We start from the raw sequence: 19,937 nt of genomic DNA, 5'->3' as shown, positions 1-19,937 counted from the left end.
TGGTACAACCTCCATGGAAGGCAGTTTGGCACCATCTACCAAAACTGCCTAAATCCTTTGACTCAGCAAAAAGCTAATTCTTACCTGGTACTTGCTCATCTGTATGCATGCCTCAAGTTACTACATCGCACTCCGGTACCCAGTACTTTCTGAAAGTTTGCTTTAACCAAAAGAACTTCATTCGTACCTGTCTTTGTTAACTGGAAAAAAATCGAGATTTTCACATTTATGAAAAAAGGCAAAGGGGGAAAACAGCAGTTTGTTTTGCAGAGAGCCACTAGAGACGGCAGCATGTCTGGGCAGTGGGAGTGCCACTGCCAAGCTCTTTCCCTGGGAACTACACTCTGGCATCTCAGCATCCAGAGCCATCACTTTGAACTGTCTGTGAGCATCTGTGTTTTATCCCATTTTATGCCTCTGTTAGCAAGATGTGTCATAAGGTAATTTCTTCACTTTTTGCCATTTTGGCTTACAGAAGGTTTCAGAGGCATACTCTACTTTTGGATAGCAGGGGAAACCTGTATAATTACAAATGATGGAAACCCAAATATCCATAGAATGCACTACTATACTATGCAGCAGTAAAGATGGACACTTCCTATGGAATAATCAAATTCATTTGTTATCTGTATAACAGCATGTACTGCACATGGGGTTTTTGGTTAAAAACGGGGAAAGGTAATTATACTAATTTGTTGTGTATGCTTTAAGAAACTAGGTACACAAGAAACTAATAGTAATGACTATGGAGAAGGACTGAATTGGGCAGAAATGGATGTTAATTCATGGAAAGGGAGGGAAGTTTGTGGCCTGAAGAGCCCACAGTTGTTTCTTGTACAGTTAGTACTGACTTGTTCAGTGATGGCTGGGGAAATGCCACTACTTTGTATTGGTAGGTGCTTTGTGAAAAAGCTGAGAAGACACTTAGGAAGCTAAGAATGTTGATCCAAAGAGGGGATTCCACGGCAGCTGATAGCACTCCCCTCCAATCCCACTCCTCTTAGTAGAGGCTAACATCCTATCAAATTGGCTGAGTCATACCACACCTTCAGGGAGATTAAAAAAAGAGAGAGAGAGAGAGAAAAAACACAAAGGAAATGGACTGAGTTATTTAATTAGGTTCTTTGTAAGAAGTTTAGAACACTGCTTTGTGAGGATAAATTCCGTTTGTGAGAGCAAACACAGAGCGAAGGTAGCCCTGGAGCTGAGGAACAGCTTTGATTCTTCGCAGAATTTGTGAGTCCACAGCTTTTTGATCAACCTTGCGCTGCTCTGTAATCTCGTATTTCTCTCTGTGTTGAAGATCTCACCTTCCTGGTGCCTGGGCTTACGCAGCTTCTTGAAGTAAGCGTCAGTGAGATGTTCGGGGATTTTCACACCACTGATATCAATTTTGGTGGAAGTGGCAATGACAAATTTCTGGTGTGTTCTCCGCAGAGGATCTCGATTGAGGGACAGAGGCCCAGTCACAAGTAGCAAGCCACTGCGCAGCTGCTTCAGAAAATGACCCTCTTGCCTCTGTGGTGCCAGTGAGGATAATCAGAATGATGCTAGCGCGCAGTTTTCTCACATGCTTACTGTAGGGTTTTTGCCGTGACTCAACAGCTTTCAAGGCACATCTTCAGTAGGATAATACCTAGGCATTTTGCGAAGTTTAACCACCTGGGTAACACCATTCTTGTCACCACCAACTGGTTTTGTGACAGTAGCAAGGACCTTCACCTTTTTCTTTTCAACCTTGGATTTAGATGCTGAATACTTCCTCTTGTACAAGGCCTTTCTGGAATACATAGCCGATCGGGAATATCTGCCAATTCCTCTGACCAGGACAGGGTTTTGGCTGCAGTGGGGCTTCCCCTTCTTAACCTGCTTCACCTTTTTAACCTTGCCACCAGCCTCAGCCTTCTTGGCTTCAGGTTTTTCTCCTTAGTATCTGGCTTCTCAGCCTTTTCACCTGCCATATTGCAAGATGGGAAAGAGCCCCTCTTTTTAATTTTAAAGGATGTTAATAGGTTCATCATCTTGGCAGGGTGCTGAAGCAGTCTTGAGTTTTCTACTCCCTACATTCTTCTGCGATTCATTCTGATTCTCCTCTCTGCACTGCTGCTGCCTCCCATTAAGCCCTCACCCTCTCCACCTGGAATATATATTTAAACTTGACATATATGTCATGTGTTACCATCAAATGCAGGTATTTGTTAAAACTGGGGATATAGTCAAGCACAAAACATAAAAACCACTACCTGTCTAGTGGTAATGAGCTCCCTTCAGCTTTTGTTTATCTGGTAATGTCTTTATTTCTCCCTCATTTTAAAAAAAATTAATTTATTATTTATTTTTGGCTGCATTGAGTCTTCGTTGCTGCACGCGGCTTTCTCTAGTCGCGGCGAGTGGGGGCTACTCTTCATTGCGGTGCCCGGGCTTCTCATTCTGGTGGCTTCTCTTGTTCCGGAGCATGGGCTCTAGGGACGTGGGCTCAGTAGTTGTGGCTGGCGGGCTCTAGAGTGCAGGCTCAGTAGTTGTGGTGCACGGGCTTAGTTGCTCCGTGGCAAGTGGAAACTTCCTGGACCAGGACTCGAACCTGTGTCCCCTGCATTGGTAGGCAGATTCTTAACCACTGCGCCACCAGGGAAGCCCTCTCCTCTTTTTTTTTTTTTTTACATACATATATGCTCTTTTTTTTAAGAAATAAATTTATTTATTTATTTATTTATTTTTGGCTGCATTGGGTCTTCGTTGCTGTGCACAGGCTTTCTCTAGTTGCGGCGAGTGGGGGCTACTCTTCGTTGCCGTGCGTGGACTTCTCATTGTGGTGGCTTTTCTTGTTGCGGAGTGTGGGCTCTAGGCACGCGGGCTTAGTAGTTGTGGTTCACAGGCTTTAGAGCGCAGGCTCAGTAGTCGTGGCACGCCGGCTCGGTAGTTGTGGTGCATGGGCTTAGTTGCTCTGCGGCAGGTGGGATCTTCCCGGATCAGGGCTCGAACTCATGTCTCCTGCATTGGCAGACGGATTCTTAACCACTGCGCCACCAGGGAAGCCCATCCCTCATTTTTTAAAGGGAGCTTTGCCAGGTATAGAATTCTCAGTTGACAGTTTTGTTTTTAATCTCTGTGGGGGAAAGAGGGCTTGGAGTTTACTAGTCCACCATTTTGCTGATGTCACTCCTCACATAGTGTTTTAATTGAAACTTTTTTAACTTAAAAAAAGAATGGGTCTAGCAATCTGGATTGGATGACCTGGTGACACAGTAAAAACTTGGTCAGAACTAGGAATAAACTAGGAAAAAGAGCACACTATGTTTTTGCCTTTTCCTGTTTGCACATCTGCCCATATGCCATTTCTTTCAAGAAGTTTTTAGAAACAACATGTATGTAATTTCAAAATTTAAATAATTATTTTACTGAAAATATTATCATGGAAATGTTTTATCTTTTTTTTTTTTTTATAAATTTATTTATTTATTTATTTTTGGCTGTGTTGGGTCTTCGTTTCTGTGCGAGGGCTTTCTCCAGTTGCGGCAAGCGGGGGCCACTCTTCATCGCGGAGAGCGGGCCTCTCACTGTTGCGGCCTCTCCCGTTGCGGAGCACAGGCTCCGACGTGCAGGCTCAGTAGTTGTGGCTCATGAGCTTAGTTGCTCCGCGGCATGTGGGATCCTCCCAGACCAGGGCTCGAACCCGTGTCCCCCGCATTGGCAGGCAGATTCTCAACCACTGCGCCACCAGGGAAGCCCCGAAATGTTTTATCTTTATTTCCTTCTCTTATTTATTAATGTAGAACACTGTCATATTGACTTTAGTTTTCATTGGAAATAATTCCTTTTTTGGCTAAATACAAAGTTTGGTACACAGGTTTATTTTAGTTTTGTTTTCATTTATGTGACTATATCTTAAACTATTTTGTTATATCTATTCAGGTACAATAATTACACAATTCTAAAACAAAAACAAAACAAGTACATTCTGAGCGCTATAGTTTCATCCTTTTTCCTCTGTCCTCTTCCTTCTCCTCATCTCACAGGTGCCCCTTGTATACAGTTTTTATTTTTCCATTATTAAGATACAAATGCATAAATATATAGAAATGCATAAACTATATGAATTATATTCATTTTCTTGCCAAAATAAAGCTAACTGCACAAAGTATTCTGATAGTTACTGACAGTTTAGGTCTGCATAGTTGAAATAACTTACTCATGTCCACAGCTGCCCAGTGCTCTCTTAGGAGGATGCACCCTGATTTATTCAATCTTGGTTATTACCAAAAATGCTGCAAAAATAGTTTTGTGCTTGTGAAAAAATCTGCTTTTAACATTTATATAAAGTTGGAATAATTGTTAGGAGAGCAAACAAGTTTACTTGCTCTAATAACAGGTACTCAATATTTTATAGTTTCCAGAGTCCTCTGATTGCAATAATATCAAACTCCAACATTCCCTCTAAATTTAGAAATAATGGTTTTTACTAATCTAAATCTGAGTATTAATTTCCTCATTCAGACTAAGGCTGGGATGCTTGGAACTTTCTCACTCCTTTATCTGTATAACTTCACTTTGGTCACTGTATACATTCTTCCATCCACTGACTTGATTCTTAATCAGCTGGTCATGGCCAGCTCTTTGGTGCTTTCCCTCCAAAGAAATCCCTCTGATAATAGCAGCTTTTGGATTGCAATACCGCCTGTATGATTTTGGATGTAAAGTTCTATTTACACTGAATGGGCAGAGGGGTATCCCTCAGCACCACCTGCCTCTTGAGTGACTTCTAGGCCAGTAAGCTTTGTCCAATTCCTTTGCCACCTGTCACACTTGGGGCATAGTCTCCACTTTTCCCAGTTGTCCAAGCTGGCAGAGGGGTCCTGTGTGGGGGTCAAGCCACCAGGGTGAGCCCTGGACTGTGGCTGAGAACAGTGCCAGCCCTTTACCACACAACTGCTGAGACAATCTCGGGACTGGCCTGAGGGAGCAGGACCTGTCCAGGACAATGTACCCATCACCGAGGCTTCCTGCTATCCTCAAAGTACTGTGGCCAAACGCCGCCCCAACCTTGCAACCCAGACTTACCTGCATTCCAAGGCCCTAAGAGGGCATCTTCACCTCTCCTCTTTCATTCTAATGTACTTTTAATTTAGTACTTCCTTCATATTTCCTGTCTGTGTTCCTTAAATGGTCGAAAACTCACAAGGGCAGGCTTGTCTGTCTTGTTTTCTGACTTTTCTTGTGCACCTACAGTAGTGCCTAAAACTCAGTAGATGCTCATTGAACATTTACTGAAGAACTGAGGGACTTCTGTGGTGGGGCAATGGATAAGAATCCGCCCGCCAATGCAGGGGACACGGGTTTGATCACTGGTCCGGGAAGATCCCACATGCTATGGAGCAACTAAGCCCATGCTCCACAACTACTGAGCCTGCGCTCTAGAGTCTGCGAGCCACAACTACTGAAGCCTGCACACCTAGAGCCTGTGCTCCGCAACAAGAGAAGCCATCGCAATGAGAAGCCCGCGCACCGCAATGAAGAGTAGCCCTTGCTCGGGGCAACTAGAGAAAGCCTGCGCGCAGTAACGAAGACCCAAAAATAAATAAATAAAATTAAATTTTAAAAAATTAAACATGACACCCTAGATTCCACATCCATTTTTGCTTTTTATTGTCAAGGCTACCTTGAAAGTCCTTTTAAGCTATACTTCAAAGTATTAATGTTTTCACGAATGAAAAAATAATCACATTTCTAAAACAAAATCCTGAGTGGCCAAAGTTTCAGCATAGCCACTGCTCAGATAACTGTCTCTTCTCAGACTCCAGTGTGTCCTGTTCAGTTTTCTTTGAGATCTTAACTTTTGTTTTTCAATCCTCTACTGATATTTTCCCAGAGCTATCCAGCCATTATCTTTAAATAAGTACATAATCATTAGTGGCTTTCAGTGATTTTCATTTCACAATTTTTTCTGGAATAATCTCAACTTCCCATGCCCACGCAATCCCTACTATAACAGTAGGAATAATAATCACTTCTCATAAAAGAGATCAGATTTTGGTGTCCCCCCAATTTTTTTGTGTGTGGGTTTTTCCACACTTTAATTTATTCATTTTTCAATAAGTTTAAATCCTTGAGGGATACGGCATCACACAGATTCTATGTCCACGGCCTTGGCAGCAAGGTTGCTTGGGAATTCGGCACGAACAATGCCACTATCTCCGTGAACACAAGGTACCTTTCCCCAGGTTACTCTGGTTTTGTTCGGTTTTCCACCAGGAGTTACTTTGTTTGCTTTGTACACGTAAGCATGTCTCTTGCCTAGATATTTAGAATTCTGTTTCATTTCGAGCATAGACCCTTTCATTTTTTTAAAAAAATTATTAGCACCTTTTAAATTATTTATTTATTTATTTATTATTATTATTATTTTTGGCTCTGTTGGGTCTTCGTTTCTGTGCAAGGGCTTCCTCCAGCTGCGGCAAACGGGAGCCACTCTTCATCGCGGTGCGCGGGGCTCTCACTATCGCGGCCTCTCTTGTTGCGGAGCACAGGCTCCAGACGCGCAGGCTCAGCAGTTGTGGCTCACGGGCCTAGTTGCTCCGCGGCATGTGGGATCCTCCCAGACCATGGCTCGAACCCGCGTCCCCTGCATTAGCAGGCAGACTCCCAACCACTGTGCCACCAGGGAAGCCCCAGACCCCTTCAATTTTAAGAGCTGTGTGCTCCCTCTGGTTCCAGAGACTGGGCTTATAGCCAGCAAAAATGGCCTTGGACCACAGCCTTCCAGGCATATTTGTCCTTTCAGAAGTCCTGTTCCCAGCGGGCCTCCACAGGCTTCAAGATGGTTGAAACAGAAAGGCCGATGTCCCAAACTTTTATCTCAGGGTTCTGGTATCTTTGCACAGGTGCTCTAACCGGGCCACTTTACCTGGCGGTTCAGGTGAGCAGCGCTCCACGCTCGGTCCCAGAGCTGTTGGAACTACATTTCCCAGAGGACGCTGCGCTGGGGGCCTTCGGCGTTAAGCCAATTAAAGTTCAGGAGAAGGACACTTCCCTGCGAGAGCATCGCCTAGGGGCGGGACTTCCGGCATTCTCCTCGTGGCGGTCGTTTTGTAGGCACTTGGGGTGTGTTCGCTGCGTCTCAGGTTCCGCAGCTGTGAGTCGAGACCGAGAAGGTCGGAGAGGAGACGCTGTCCGTGCCAGGCCTGGGATAGGGTCCACTGTGCCCGCGTTCCCCCTCCTCTCCCGCCGTTCCCCGCCCCGTCCACAGTCCGATGGCGGCGGCGGCGCTGAGGAACCCGCCTCAGGTAAACGCTCGTCCTCCGGCCTTCACCGCCCTCACCTCACCAGACACTAAAGCCCCGAGTGCGGGGCGCCTGCTCTCGTGCCCGCAGCCCAGGCCCCGGTGTCCAGGACGGTGAGGCGGCCGTGGGTGGGGCCCTGTTTCTGACAGACGGTGTGATGGCGCGTGGCAGAGGGTCACAGGCGGAGGGACCGGTAGGTGCAAAGGCTTGGAGGTCGGGTTGAGCCGGAGGATACGGGAACCCCGAGATCTGCCTTGTGTGTTCAGGGAACAGAGAAAGTGAGGCAGAGTCGCGCTTGGAATGCCAGGCTGCCATTTTCAGGAGGCCGGGAGCATTGAGAGTTGTGAACAGAAAAGGACTGTCCTGATTTAGGCTTTCAGAAGTTTTCCAAAAGCTGTTCAGAGGGTTAGACTGGTTGCCTCGCATATAGGTACCAGAATGTGCAGGTGCTTGCAAGGGAGACTGAGCTAGTTCAAGGGAATCTCAAGTCTCCTTTGTTTCTCATGGGAACAGAGAGCAGGGGGCAGGAGTCAGGACTGGAATGGCTTTCTGAGAAGTTGAGTGTCTATTCTGCAGGTGATGGGAACAATGGGAGGTTTGGAGCGGAGGAGGGAGGTGATCTGACCCAGCTCTTATCAGGCTCCCTGTGACTGCAGAATGGAGAACCGAATGGGGCGAGAGGGGGTGGTGGCGGTGAAGAAGGTGGTAGAAAACCAGGGAATACGCTACTGCAATAGTCCAGGTGAGTCTTGATGATGTGGACCAGTGTGGTGACCTTGGAGGGGGTAGACATGGTTAGATCCTGAATTCAATTTTTTCATTAGATCTGCTCAGATTTTCTGATTTTGAAGGTGAGAGTAGAAGTCAGGGATGACCGCAAGGTTTTGGGGTGTAGCAGCCAGAGGGATGGAAGCTCCATCAGTTGGGATCTGGAATTTGGTAGTAGGATTAATTTTCTTTTTCTTTTTCTTTTCTTTTTTTTTTTTGACTGCGTTGGGTCTTCGTTGCTGTGCCTGGGCTTTCTCTAGTTGTGGTAAGCGGGGGGCTACTCTTCGTTGCGGTGAGCGGGCTTCTCATCGTGATGGCTTCTCTTGTTGCGGAGCATGGGCTCTAGGCACACGGGCTTCAGTAGTTGCAGCATGTGGGCTCAGTAGTTGTGGTGCGTGGGCCCTAGAGTGCGTGGGCTTCAGCAGTTGTGGTGCGCAGGCTCAGTAGTTGTGGTGCACAGGCTTAGTTGCTCCGTGGCAAGTGGGATTTTCCCAGACCAGGGATCGAACCCGTATCCCCTGCATTGACAGGCGGATTCTTAAGCACTGCGCCACCAGGGAAGCCCCAGAATTAATTTTCAATCGGTATTAGGGTTTTTGTTTTGGCCATGTTAAGTGTATGAGATGTTTCAGAGAACAAATCAGTAGAGGTATTAAGTGGGCAGCTGGACACACAGGTCTAGGTCTCTGGGGAGGGTTTCAGGACAGACACCTGAAGAAGGTGGTGGATAGTATGTGGACCAAGGTGGAGCTGTGTATCTTGGCTTAGATGGCTAGAACAGAATACTTTTTATTTCTCACAGTTCTAGAAGCTGGGAAGTCCAAAATCAAAGTATTGGCAGGTTGGATTCCTGGTGAGGGACTCTCTTCCCATCTTGCAGATGGTTCCCTTCTCCCTGTATCCTCATGTAGACTTTTCTTGGTAGAAGGAGGTGGAAAGAGCAAGAGATGCCTGTCTTCCTCTTATAAGGGTTCCTTCTTACAACCTAATCTAAACCTGATTACTTCCCAAAGGCCATGCCTCCAACTACCATCACATTTGGGGTTAAGGCTTCAACATAACAAATTTTGGGAGGATGCATACATTCAGTCCATAACACTGTGGGTCACATTTAGTGGCGATAATCTTGGTCATGATAGTGTTAATAATAGTCCAGGAAGGGGAGAGTGGGGTCTGAGGGCTGGGCCTTGTCCTTGGGCACCAAGGTGGAGTATGATAGACATCACAAACATAGGTGAAGGAGATAAGTGGTCGTGGGAACAGTGTGGGAAAGAGGATGAGCTACCAGGTGATTTAGATTTCTGAGGGATGAGTGCACATGAGACGGAAATGGCGGCAAAGGAGCAATTGAGGCAAGATTGACAGTGAGGCCAGGACTACTGCTTATTCACTGCTCTATGGGCTCACCAGGGTTTTGCTGTGACCTTCTGTTTCTGGGGGTTTTTAGTCAGGTTGGTGGATTAGTTTAAGGGGCACAAGTGGTCATCTGGGAGAGTCACTGGACCTGGGGTGGAAAGTGTCTGGGACTCTGTTTTGAATGATGGTTAGGAAAGGAGAGGAAGTCTGTGACGGGAGAGCACATCAAGTGTAGCTCATGTGGAAGAGGGACATGGCTGTATGACATCTACAAGTTGTTCTGGGTGGCTGAGGTTGAAGCAAGGAGCAGAGTCAGGCAGGACTGCCAATGGCAGTGGGGACCAGTGGAGGTCTGGGTAGTTGGATTCTGTTTGAATTTGCTGAGCACTCTGTATATGCCACGTGTTCTGTGACACGTAGGAAGGAGAGGCAGATGCCTGTGTTGCAGGGCAGGAAAGAGGTGGTGACTGTGAAAGTCACGTTGTACAAAGAGTGATGTGGAAAGGGAGTATAAGCTGATGGCCTGAGGGCCCTGGCACTGAGGACATAAGGGTGAAATGTGAGCCCACACCCTTGGTTATGTCCGGGAGGCATGATCTGGGACATCCTAGGAGAATTGCCTCGTAAGAGGGAGTCCTTCCCTGTGTGCCAGGCCCAGAGCATAGATATCATCTGTCTGCCCACCTGCCTGGTGCTGTGGGTGGACAGGGTAATCAAAGGGACCATGAGAAGAGTGTGCACATCAGTGACACCAGGGCCTGGTATCTCCTCTGAGATAAGAAAGTGGTGGGGGGTGGTGAGCAGGGTAGGAGTGGGTGGGTGGATGAACTTGGGGTCCTGTGAGAGAAGCTGATCATGGAACAAACTGTCCCCATCATGGCAGGCCTGTGTGACCTTTGAAGACGTGGCCATTTACTTCTCCCAGGAGGAGTGGGGGCTCCTTGATGAGGCACAGAGGTTCCTGTACCATGATGTGATGCTGGAGAACTTTACACTTACAACATCCCTGGGTAAGGCCTTCATATTCCTCCCAGTGTCCTCAACTGTCCTCTGTGTTTCCCCCTGTCCAAGAGGCAGCTCTGTCCATTCCATGGCTAGACCATGGTCTCTGCTAACTTCCCCACTTGCCTGGCATATGTGCTGTGGGTGCCAGTGCTGAGCTGTGTACACTGCCCCGAGCACTGTACTCCTCAAGCAGCCCCAATGTCTGATACCCCGAGGAATGCAGGGAAGTGTCTGGGAGTCAGTCTGGCAGTCAACCTAATAGAGCTCACATTTCTTTTCCTCTCCTTGGCAAGATGACTGTGTCCAGATCTATGGTACCTTGTGCCCCAGATTCTTCCCCTTTCCTCTTTTTTTTGAGATATAATTGGCATAGGACATATTAGTTTCAGGTGTATTACATAATGATTTGGTATTTGTATTGCAAAATGCTCACAACAGTAAGTCTAGTTAACATCTATCACCATATAGAGCTACATTTTTTTTTTCCTTGTGATGAGAACTTTTAATTTTAAGACTTTCTTGTGACTGCCTATATCAGGATTGCAGGCATTGTCATTGTCACTACTTATATATATGCTTTTCTTGAAAGACCCTGTTTTGGGATTTTGTTGTAATATTCTTTCCTTTCCTGTGGTCTGCTGTTTCCTGAGTTGCTCTGAGCCAGTGCTGACCACTCACATGTCCTGTCTTTCCCTAAGGACTTGTTTCATTCCGGTCTCACGTAGTTACAGAACTGGGGGTGTGTGGGGAGAGCCCTGATTGCTTTACAGGGTGAACATGGCAAGTTAGTCTCAGAGGAGACCTGGTCCTGGTGAGTGGCAACTGGAGGGGGGACGAGGGGAGGGCATGAAAATGAGGCTGTGTTTAATCATACTGGGAAGCTACCCTGTGTCCACCAGTGTTTTGGTGCAAGTGCCACTGGACGCAAATCATTTCTACACTTTCTTCTGCATACTTGACACTTTTCTGATTTGTCATTTCCAGTTTCTGACTGTCCCCACCTTCCAGACCTGTATGCATCATGTCCCTCTCCACTGCACCATCTGTAGTTTCTCCCGCAGTGACTTACACTTATCCAGATACCTCGGAGATGTGGGTTCAGTTCCAGACCACTGCAATACAGTGAGTCACGCAAATTTTTTTGTTTCCCAGTGCATATAGAAGTTATGTTTACATTATACTTTAGTGTATTAAGTGCAGCAGAATTATGCCTAAAAAACAATATACCTACTTTAATTTGAAAGTACTTTTTTGCTAAAAAATCCTAACCATTGTCTGAACCTTCAGTGAGTCATAGTAGTAACATCAAAGATCACTGATCACAGATCATCATAACAAATAATAATGGGACAGTTTGAAAGATTGTGAGAATTACCAGAATGTGACACAGAGATACAAAGTGAGCAAACGCTATTGGGGAAATGGCACCGATAGACTTGCTGGACGTAAGGTTGCCACAAACCTTCAATTTGTAAAGAAAAAAACCAGAATGCAGTATCTGCAAAGGGCAATACAACAAAGTGCCATGATAACGACATATGCCTGTAAAGTGTTGTGAGGTGTGCACACATTCTTAAATAGTCCTTGAAAACCAGCTACTCACTTCCAATTGTATTTCCCTGGGCCTGGACACAGCCATCCTTCTGCATAGTATGGACATGTTCCCAGCTGACAAGATCTTGCTGAAGGCTGTTGGCAGAGGAGGGAGTAAGTGATCCTGCCTCTCCTCCCTGTGTTAACACCCTGTATTTGTGCCCTTTGTCCTGGAAAGTTACCCACCTTCTGTGATCTTTAGGGGCCCAGTACTGCAGAGCAGCCCTCCCTTCAAATTAGTGCCTCATCCTGAAAACATTCCCATGGATTCATTAGCACTTTATTAGCATTCCTCTGCTTTCAGATTGTCAGTGTGGAGGAGAGAATGAGGAGATCCCTTCTGAGCAGAGTGTTTCTGGAGGAGAATCACAAGTCAGGACTTCTCAGTCAGTTCCATCGACCCAGAAGACTCATCCCTGCGAGAAGTGTGTCTCAGTCTTGAAAGACATTTTGCAGCTGACTGAGCTCCAGGCAGCATATCTTGGGCAGAAACCATACTTTGGTGGGGGGTCCAGCGGCTTCTGGTTGAATGCAAGCCTTCACCAGTATCAGGAGCATGGCAATGGAGAGAAAAACTTTAAAATGGACGTGGACAGGGCCTCGATTGTGACGAGCTGCAGACTCCATGTGTCAGGGAAGCCCTTCCTCTGTGGGGAGGATGGAAAAGACTTCCTAGCTACCTTGGGCCTTCATCAGCACCAGACCACTCCCAACAGTGAGAAGCCACACAGCAGCATTGAGTCTGGGGAGGCCTTAAACAATGGAAAAAGTCATAACAAGTGGATTGAATGCAGGAAAGTTTTTGGCAACACTCATATACTTCACCACCAGAGAGTCTGCACTGGAGAAAGTCTTGATGAGTGTAGCAAATGCAAATACAGATTTGTTCAGCACCAGCAAATTCACGTTGGAGAAAGGCCTTATGAGTGTAGTGAATGTGGGAAATTCTTTAGCCGTAAAACCCACCTCATTCGACACTGGAGGGTTCACACAGGAGCAAAGCCTTATGAGTGCAGTGAATGTGGGAGGTCTTTTAGCCAGAAATCTGACCTCATTCAACACCAAAGAGTTCACACTGGAGAAAGGCCTTATGAGTGCAGTGAATGTGGGAAATCTTTTATCCAGAAATCCATCCTCATTAAACACCAGAGAGTTCACACTAATGAAAGGCCTTATAAATGCGATGAATGTGGGAAATCGTTTAGCCAAAGTTCTGGCCTCCTTCGACACAAGAGAGCTCACACTAGAGCAAGGCCTTATGAGTGCAGTGAATGTGGGAAAGCCTTTAACTGTAAAACCCACCTCGTTCGACACTGGAGAGCTCACACTGGAGTTAGGCCTTATGAGTGCAGCGAATGCAGAAAATCTTTTAGTGAGAAATCTGTCCTCATTCAACACCAAAGAGTTCACACTGGAGAAAAACCTTATGAGTGCAGTGGATGTGGGAAAGCCTTTAGCCAGAAATCTGTCCTCATTCAGCACCAAAGAGTTCACACAGGAGAAAGGCCTTATGAGTGCAGTGAATGTGGGAAATCCTTTAGCCGCAAAACCCACCTCATTCGACACCGGACGGTGCACACTGGAGCAAGACCTTTTGATTGCAGTGAATGTGGGAGATCCTTTACTCAGAGCTCTGGTCTCCTTCGACACAGGAGAGCTCACATGCAGTGAGTATAGGAAATCCTTTACCTGCAAATCTGACGTTGGTCAACACCAAAGAGTTCACACTGGAAAAAGGTCTTGCACATGCAGTGAATGTGCTTTTATCTTACTTAGCATCATTGTATTGGACGGAAGTCTCTGTGAGGAACCATCTGCGTGAATTGAATCTCGCGTCAGGATATCCACAGACTAGGGATTGATTCACCATAAATTTCACGGTTGTGTGGGAAGCATGTGTAACCTGCCCAAGGTCACTGCCAGTTTCTCTGGCAGAAACTATCTCACCTCTAACATCTGGCAGGCCCTCACAGTTGGCATCAGTCACAAGCGTAGTATGCTCAGAGCAACTGGCCTCTGTGCTGTCCCGTTTGTTGGAGGAAATCGTGAGTATCCTGAGCCCTTATGGAGTCTTCATTCCCTTTTCTCTGACAAGTTAGGGCATGGACCTGACCTGTGTTGGCCCTGAGAACGCTGAGTTCTGCTGGCAGCTTGCAGAGAAGGACTAGCTTTTTCAAGGACACAATTGGTCTCGGGTAGTTGTGATGAATATTTCCAGCTTCCAAGTCACCCAACCAGAAATTGCCTGTTACACGTTGCTTTGGTTTGTGTAATAATAAAGGCCTTTTTGTTTAAGCACCTTAATTTTGGAAATGCTCTTCACTGTGTGGAATAGTTTGAAAGCACAATAGGACCATCAACTTGAGGGTAAATGACTTTCATGGAGATCCAAACTTTGGGTGCCTCAGAGGACATGGTATGATGGCCAAATATAGGGCTCTCGTTTTAGCCTAGTTTGCATTGCTGCCAAGGCCTCCTAGGAAAGACTACTTTGTTATAATTTTTTGCCTGGATGCCAGAGGTCTGTGCATTCTAGTGCTTCTGGAGACAACATGGATTCTTTTTTTTCTTGCGCACAGGGGGTAACACACAATGGCCAGCACTACTGAGGGAAATCTTAACCCCAGTTCTCCTCCAAAGCAACCATATACCCTGATACCTGGAATTCCATAAGCTAGTGTCCATAATTGTAAGGCTGCAGGGGCAGGGAAGACCGCAATTGGTAGAGAAACACTGGTTACTAGGGAGTGGAGGAGACTGCAGCAAGCTACGTGGAACGTACCGCTTCTAAAGGTACATCCACAAATGTTCTACTGACAAGGACTGCAGGATGAGTGTGTCCAGAAATCTCAGGACCTCCAGGTATGTTTACGTTGTGAAGTCATTGGCAGACAAAATAAGGTTTTGGGGGATCCCTCTAGCCTTTCTGAGCTGTTGACCTCAAGGCCAGTGCTATACAGGCAACAGAAGAAGGATGGTGAGATACTGTGGTCCAGGCATGTGGTTTTTGTGACCCAGCCAGCAGTCCTCTTGACTCAGCCGGAAATGGCCTTCACTGTTTGCCAGTATTTCCTGTCCCTGAGGAGAGGCTGCACCTCAAGGCATGAGGAATGAGATAGTGGAGTGATTTTCTGGAGTGGGATATTTAGATTTTTATTGTGAACCACTTTTTAAGCCTGCATGATGGTATAATGGGCATAGAAATGTACATATTTAAAGTGTACAATTTGATAAGTTTTCATATGTATACACTTGTGAAACCATTATTATTATCATAATAATGAGCATATCTGTCACCAGCATATTTTCCTCATGCCCTTTTCTAGTCTCCTTGCTCTCCCTGGCCATACAGACAACCATTTATTTACATTCCTTTACAATAGATTGCATTTTCTAGAATGTTATGATTGATCATAAAGTGTTTACTTTTTTTTTTTCTGGCTTCATTGATGCTACATAATTACTTTGAGAATCATTCATTGTACTTACATGAACATTCTTATTTCTAAGAATTCTTAGACATGGAAGCTTTCTCTTCCATGTATAATTGACTATGTTCATCCATTCATCTGTTTATGGATATTTCAGTTATTTCCAGTGTTTAGCTTTTGTAAATAAGAGCTGATATGAACATTAATTTACAATGACTTATATGGATATGTTTCATTTTTCTTGTATTAATAACTCAGAGTGCAGTACCTCAGTCGTGGGGTAGGTGAATAGTATGACTTTTTATGAAATTGCCAAACTGTAATGTAAAATGTTTGTGTTTTTTTACATTCCCACCAGCAGTGTGTGAGACTTCTAATTCCTTCACACCATTGTCAATACCTGGTAAGGTTACTCTTTAATTTTACCCTTTTAAAATAAGTGTGTAGAGGTAATCCACTGGTTTTAATTGCTTTTCCCTAAGGATTTACAACGTTGAGCATTATTTCACGTGTTTGCTGTATATATCTTCTTTAGTAAGATGTCTATTCTTTTCTTTGTCCTATTTTCTATTTTGTGAATTTGGCTATTTTCTTTTTAGTTACAATAAGACAAACAACAAAGACACGTTGGTATTTTACTTATTCTTCAATGATGTGAGTGACTTCCTTGCTGCATGGGATAATTGTTTTTGAATACTGGAAGAATATTTTGTTATTTTTTACTTTTTTTTTTTTGATGGAATGCACAGTGTATGGACACCTATACCAAACATTTAAGTTTCATCAGCATTATTAACATATTCTCCATCACTTTTCTAAGTGTAGACATTCAATATATTGCATTCAGTAATACTATAAATCAAGCCTTGGTTTGTAGTGTTTGCCAGTTTCTTTGGTATAAATACCATGAACAATTTCAAACTACCAACCTGATGTCACTGAATAGAGTTGGGAAGAGTTGGCAGTATCACACCATTCTAAACAGAGAAATGATTAGAGAGTGATGATGTTTCAATATTTGTAACTTAAAAGAGTTTAATTGATATATAATTGACTTATGTATATATTAAAAATGTCAATTTTGTTGTTTTGATGCATAAAATTTCCTTAAGCCCTTTTTAAATTTGTGCTTTTCAACTTATGAGATTTCTGATACAGGATATAGTCTACTGTTTGTAATTGCTATTTTCAAATATACACAAAAGTAGAAAAGACTGTCTTATGGATCCCCAACCTTCTGTCATTGTTTATAGTCATTCGTGTTTCATCTCTCATGCACATTAGTGGGTTCTTTTACTTAAAACCCAGAGATTGTGTTGTTTAATACATAGTTTCTTGAGAATGCTTCTCTAAAATGTAAGAGTATTTCCATAATGACAATAACTTTCTCACACAAAATAAAAATATTTTAAAGTGTGATAAATATTTTATCAGTGCTGAATTTTATCAATTTTCTCAAAAATATATTCGTTCTTTAAGGCAGACTACAGACGTACCTTGTTTTATTGTGCTTCACAGATACTGTATTTTTTTTTTTTTTTAATTTCTATTTATTTATTTATTTATTTTTGGCTGGTGTTGGGTCTTCGTTTCTGTGCGAGGGTTTTCTCTAGTTGCGGCAAGCGGGGGCCACTCTTCATCGCGGTGCGCGGGCCTCTCACCATCGCGGCCTCTCTTGTTGCGGAGCACAGGCTCCAGACGCGCAGGCTCAGTAGCTGTGGCTCACGGGCCTAGTCGCTCCGCGGCATGTGGGATCTTCCCAGACCAGGGCTTGAACCCGTGTCCCCTGCATTGGCAGGCAGATTCTCAACCACTGCGCCACCAGGGAAGCCCCGATACTGTATTTTTTTTTTAAATAAATTGAAGGTTTGTGGCAACCCTGCACTGAGCAAATCTATTGGCACCATTTTTCAAACAGCATTTCCTCATTTTGTATCTCTGTGTCACATTTTGGTAATTCTCACAAGTTTTCGAACTTTTTCATTATTATTATACCTCTTATGAGATCTGTGATTAGTTATCTTTGATGTTACTTTTTTTTTTTTTTTTTGTCTGTGCCATGCAGCTTGTGAGATCCTAGTTCTCTGGCCACGCATTGAACCCGGGCCCTCAGCAGTGAAAGCACAGAGTACTAACCACTGGACTGCCAGAAAATTCCCAGTTGGTTTTTTTGTTACTTTGTTTTTTGTTTTTGTGATGTTACTATTGTAGTTGTTTTGGAGCACCATGAGCTGTACGCCTCTAAGATGGTGAACTTAATTGATAAATGTGTGTTCTGACTGCTCCACTGATTGGCCATTCCCCTGTCTTTCTCTCTCTCTTTGGCCTCCCTATTCCCTGAGACACAACAATATTGAAATTAGGCCAATTAATAACCCTACAATAACCTCCAGTGTTCCAGTGAAAGGTTGGAGTCACTTCACGTCTTTCACTTTAAATCAGAAGCTAGAAATGATTAAGCTTAATGAGGAAGGCATGTCAAAAGCTAAGAGCTTGTACGTCTGTCGGGAGTGGGCCCAGAACAGTATTTATGTACTTTTTCCAAACTTATATTTTTGGCGTTGCTTGGGCCATGCACCTTTTTTTTTTTTTTTTTTTAATTAATAGACTTTTACTTTTTTTTTTTTTAAGTATTTGTTTTTTATTTATTTATTTATGGCTGTGTTGGGTCTTCGTTTCTGCGCGAGGGCTTTCTCTAGTTGTGGCAGGCGGGGGCCACTCTTCATCGTGGTGTGCAGGCCTCTCACTATCGCGGCCTCTCTTGTTGCGGAGCACAGGCTCCAGACGCGCAGGCTCAGTAATTGTGGCTCACGGGCCCAGCTGCTCCGTGGCACGTGGGATCCTCCCAGACCAGGGCTCGAACCCGTGTCCCCTGCATTGGCAGGCAGACTCTCAACCACTGTGCCACCAGGGAAGCCCCATGCACCTTTATAGCAATATGTGTATTTACTAGGAGAGTCAGGATCCAGCAAAAGGAACAGCAAAAGCCAATGTACTTTGAGATTCTAATTTTGAGCTCCATCCACTTAGAGCTACTGGGGCAAAGCTTTAAGGCTTCGAAGCCACCAAGGAGGCAGGAAGTGCTGAGGGAAAACCCTCTGGCTACTTTATGAAAATAGAACACAAGTTTATATCCAGCAATGACCAGGAAATATTTCAGTCCAAACACTGTCATTTCCTGAGGGATCCCTTTGGAGAAAAGAACTAAGCAGTTGGCTAGGACAAGCTGGTTGAGGATTTGGTCTGTGGGTGTGAGACTTCTTCCAGTGATCGAAGTGAAAGTATAAAAACAAAGAAGTGAGGAGTTTCCCAGGATCCCATCTTTCATCTGAGTGAGGAGGATAATCACCCAGTCCAGGTTAGTAGAAACCATCACATCAGTAACTTAGGGATAATGTTTAATCGGAGTCAGAAGAATCAAATTGATGTTTGATGCCAGGACAGTAACTGCAGGGGTAACATCCATGCAGGTGTGGAAAGGAGTCATCTGGACACTAATGCAGTCACCCAGAGGCAGAGCTCTCCCCCAGTCCCTGGGGCGCCAGGTACTCCTGCATGCTGGCAGGTTGTGTTCCTTTCTGGAGGCTCTGGGGAACCAGATTCTTGCTTGTTGGGGTTGTTGGCAGAGTTCAATTCTATGTGGTTGTAGGACTGAGGACTCTCAGCTCCCTAGATGCTCTCTGGTTGTGTTGAGGGCATCTGCGAAGTCTCAGTTTCTTCAAAGAGGTTTTTGTGTGACTGACAGCTCTGACCTTTCCATCTTGCTGAGTCAGGACTAAGGTTGCTGGCTATCAGACGTGTACTGTCCTTAGCTCCTACGGTTCTAGCACAAAGCTGTTATCTCAAAACCAGCAATAGGGCATCAAACGCCCTTATCGTACTGCCATATCTCTGACTGATGTCTGCAACTTTCTCCCTGCAGCTGGGATAGTTTCTCCACTCTTTTAAATTAGTTAATTAATTAATTAATTTATTTATTTATTTATGTTTTTGATGGGTTTTGCTGGATGTTACAAGTACTTTTGTTTTTTTAATTAATTTTTATATTTGGCTGCGCTGGGTCTTCGTTGCTGTGCGCGGGCTTTCTCTAGTTGCAGCGAGTGGGGGCTACTCTTCATTGTGGTGCGCAGACTTCTCATTGCAGTGGCTTCTCTTGTTGCGGAGCACGGGGTCTAGGCACCCGGGCTCAGTAGTTGTGGCGCATGTGCTTAGTTGCTCCGCAGCATGTGGGATCCTCCTGGACCAGGGCTTGAACCCGTGTCCCCTGCATTGGCAGGCGGATTCTTAACCACTGCGCCACCAGGGAAGTCCTAGTTTCTCTACTTTTAAAGACTTATCTGTATTTTTTTTTAAGATTATTTTCTTTGTATTGTAGTAAAAAATACATAACATTAAATTTATCATCTTAACCATTTTTAAATGTACTGTTCAGCAGGGTTAGATACATTCACATTGTTGTGCAACAGATCTGAGGGGCTTATAAAGACAAGGAAATGAGGTTTGCATT

At 44.7% G+C, this 19,937-nt stretch overlaps 1 protein-coding gene and 2 pseudogenes across 1 annotated transcript; 1 reads left to right on the top strand and 2 right to left on the bottom strand.

The window, feature by feature from the left end:
• Window positions 1-1,125: 1,125 nt before the first annotated feature.
• LOC132353400 (large ribosomal subunit protein eL6-like) lies at window positions 1,126-1,961 on the bottom strand (annotated as a pseudogene).
• Window positions 1,962-6,095: 4,134 nt separating this feature from the next.
• Window positions 6,096-6,764, bottom strand: LOC132353235 (large ribosomal subunit protein eL33-like; annotated as a pseudogene).
• Window positions 6,765-6,927: 163 nt separating this feature from the next.
• On the top strand, window positions 6,928-14,303 carry LOC132353220 (zinc finger protein 530-like). The gene is given in 4 exon segments (XM_059904252.1): window positions 6,928-7,280; window positions 10,285-10,411; window positions 12,304-13,659; window positions 13,662-14,303. Coding segments are annotated over 4 exon segments (1,716 nt in total). The 5' UTR covers window positions 6,928-7,247; the 3' UTR covers window positions 13,862-14,303.
• Window positions 14,304-19,937: the final 5,634 nt, after the last annotated feature.

Source organism: Balaenoptera ricei, chromosome 19, assembly GCF_028023285.1.
Source record: "Balaenoptera ricei isolate mBalRic1 chromosome 19, mBalRic1.hap2, whole genome shotgun sequence".
Taxonomy (NCBI): Eukaryota; Metazoa; Chordata; class Mammalia; order Artiodactyla; family Balaenopteridae; genus Balaenoptera; species Balaenoptera ricei.
The sequence above is the reverse complement of the archived record's forward strand: the minus strand, read 5'-3'. Positions and strand labels throughout refer to the sequence as shown.